Raw genomic sequence first — 2,386 nt, 5'->3', positions numbered from 1 at the left:
TATATATATATATATATACACACATACTTAGTGAATAAATGATATTATTTTTAAGACTTTTTGTTCGATTTAACAATTTTTGGTAGGGTCACTTTGTATAAATATTTTAAATATAATTATAGGCCGGTATTATATATATACACACACACGAACATCCAGTGTCGCTCGTTACGGCCCTTATATCGATACTTCGATTTGTATTCAGAACGAGCCTTTTCAATGTTTCTTTGGTTATTAGTAATAGTATTTACACTATTTATCATTAATAATTTATGAATATATATAAATATATACCGTGCACTTTCCAATGGATCATCGATAAACTGCATGACTTCATAAAAGCGGAATACTTTCTGTTTTTTACTCGGTTGTGCAGCAGATCCACTTGGAACATACGTGTTTATTTGCCGTTTGTAACGCACATAACAGTCTCTTAGATATTTCCACCTTTTCATTGCATCATCCATAGTCAAGAGCCCTGTAACCATAAACAAAATTAACTATTCATAAAATAGATTGTAGCTTGTACTTAGCAAACTTTTTACTTATTTATTTAATATTTTGTATATATTTATACAAACCTCCTAACATATTTTCAACCTCCTTCCACAGCGCTTTCTTTTTCGCCTTTGTCCGTTCCCTAAGTGGAATTTGGAAATTCCATAATGCTGGTTTTGTTTGTACAATGTTAATTAGCATCTCATCACGGTGATCTGTTGAGTACTGTTCATTGCTAGTGTCCTCTGATACTATTTCATTGCTGGCTTCAACTGTAAAAATACAATTAGTTGCATATTAAATTTAACATCGTAAACCTATGTATGTGATATAATGGATGTTTTAAAGAAGATAAAGTATTACAACAAGAATTATTACTACAACATTTACCAATAATTGCAACAAAGTCTTCGTTTATAGATATAGCATGTCTCTCTTCATCATACTTTTGAAAACAATTGTGACACAAAATTTGTTCTTGTGTGTCGACGGTTAGTATTGAGCCGCAATAACCACATTTTATGTTCTAAACAAAAATTTTTTGTAATTAATATACTTCCTAAAGTGTATTTACCAGACAAAGGGTGATAATGGAAGCTTTCCAACTGCGGACACTGTATTACCCAAAAGCATTCTATTGACTGTAAATTCTCGAAAATATCTTGTTAGGTAATATACAGTCAATAGAATGCTTTTGTGTAACACAGTGTCCGTAGTTGAAAAGCTCCCACATCAATTTTCAGAATAAAGATAAAGATATTATCCTAAAAAACCAAAAAAGAATTAATTCTAATTTATAAATGTGTTTTTTATTTTGTTTTCTTTTAACTCTGTGTTTATATGTCACGCTGTATGAAAAATTTTATAAACTGATACTTACTAAGAAACAACCTGACTGGTTTTTATTCATTTTAAAATTGTATTTAAAAACTATTTTAAATTATGTGTTGCTTTTAATAATGTAACTCTTTTATTTAGGTTAGGAACATGTATCTTAACTATATGTGTGTACATGTGTAACGTAACGTTGGAACGCTACAAAAGTCAGCGTAACATCCGTGCTGGCGTAACGAAACGGGCGTAAAGCCTGTGATTGGTCTAGTTCCTGTACGCCATACGCCGGTACGCCGTACGCTGCCTCCATGGGACTTCACCCTTATAGGTTTCAAAGGCTGTCAAACCGAGTTCGTAATTGCCGTCGCTCAAATCTATGGCTGGAAAGTAGCTTCCCGCGAGAGTGTTGCTCTTGCTGGTGAGTGTAAATGTCAGCGACATCTTCGTCAAAGACCAAAACGATTACTGGACACTGATCGCAGAACGTTGGGCCTTAAATTGGCTGTTAACTGTCTGCAGGAAACGTAGACACAGTTGTCCGCAAATGCTCTGATCGTAACGTTGATAAGAAGTACGATTGTACTCAATCGTATTATTATCGAGATATCGCACCAATTCGCTGGGTGGTCGAAGATTACCAAAACTATGAGTACCGGGCCCCTCGACGTCATCCAAATTTACGATTCTGCTCTCGTTTACGCGCGGCGATGTAGGCAGTACGTCGCGCATGAAAACGCCTCTGAAGAACGGAATACGCATACGTTTCGCCAATTGTTCCAATTGTACATTGGTGGTGACACCCGTAGGCATTTTTATTATTTTTTCGACGTTTTTTTTTTCCCTCTCATGACACCTTTTCCTCGTTTGTATGGTGCGAGATAAATTCCACGACCTTCCATGCTGCGATTATGACGTTGCATCTCCTGCAGCTGACGCTGCGCAGCCTTGGTATCGTTTACAGCCTTTGCGATCCCCGCCGCTTCACCAACTAGCGATCCAAGCGCTCCCAGTAGCGGGAGAATAGGTAGAATTCCACCTCGTTTTGCTATTGAAA

At 36.3% G+C, this 2,386-nt stretch overlaps 1 protein-coding gene across 3 annotated transcripts; it reads right to left on the bottom strand.

The window, feature by feature from the left end:
- Window positions 1-34: 34 nt before the first annotated feature.
- Window positions 35-1,701, bottom strand: LOC116852827. Of its 3 annotated transcripts, none has more exons than XM_032833531.1 (4): window positions 1,511-1,701; window positions 889-1,024; window positions 582-770; window positions 35-500 (listed from the first exon to the last, which is right to left on the bottom strand). In XM_032833531.1, exons 1-4 carry the CDS (start codon window positions 1,640-1,642, stop codon window positions 460-462), a joined length of 498 nt encoding a protein of 165 aa, XP_032689422.1. In that variant the 5' UTR covers window positions 1,643-1,701; the 3' UTR covers window positions 35-459. The 3 variants fall into 3 exon arrangements, with proteins under 3 accessions (XP_032689422.1, XP_032689420.1, XP_032689421.1); XM_032833529.1 differs by having other exon boundaries at window positions 42-478; window positions 1,511-1,696; XM_032833530.1 differs by having other exon boundaries at window positions 46-478; window positions 1,379-1,525.
- Between the last annotated feature and the right edge of the window lie 685 nt (window positions 1,702-2,386).

The sequence above is a fragment of the Odontomachus brunneus genome, unplaced genomic scaffold (genome assembly GCF_010583005.1).
Source record: "Odontomachus brunneus isolate Ranch 3 - 2012 unplaced genomic scaffold, Obru_v1 Obru_scaffold_257, whole genome shotgun sequence".
Lineage (NCBI taxonomy): Eukaryota > Metazoa > Arthropoda > Insecta > Hymenoptera > Formicidae > Odontomachus > Odontomachus brunneus.
Note: the sequence above shows the minus strand (reverse complement) of the source record. Positions and strands in the feature narration are given on the sequence as shown.

Bases quoted from the DNA above. Each gene is read 5' to 3' on its own strand.
- LOC116852827 (XM_032833529.1), bottom strand. From the start codon at position 1,642: ATGGAGGCAGCGTACGGCGTACCGGCGTATGGCGTACAGGAACTAGAC. The intron at 771-888 runs GTAAATGTTGTA...GTATTTTTACAG, and splicing joins AGACTTTGTTGCAATTATTG to TTGAAGCCAGCAATGAAATA. The intron at 479-581 runs GTTTGTATAAAT...TTATGGTTACAG, and splicing joins GGTTGAAAATATGTTAGGAG to GGCTCTTGACTATGGATGAT.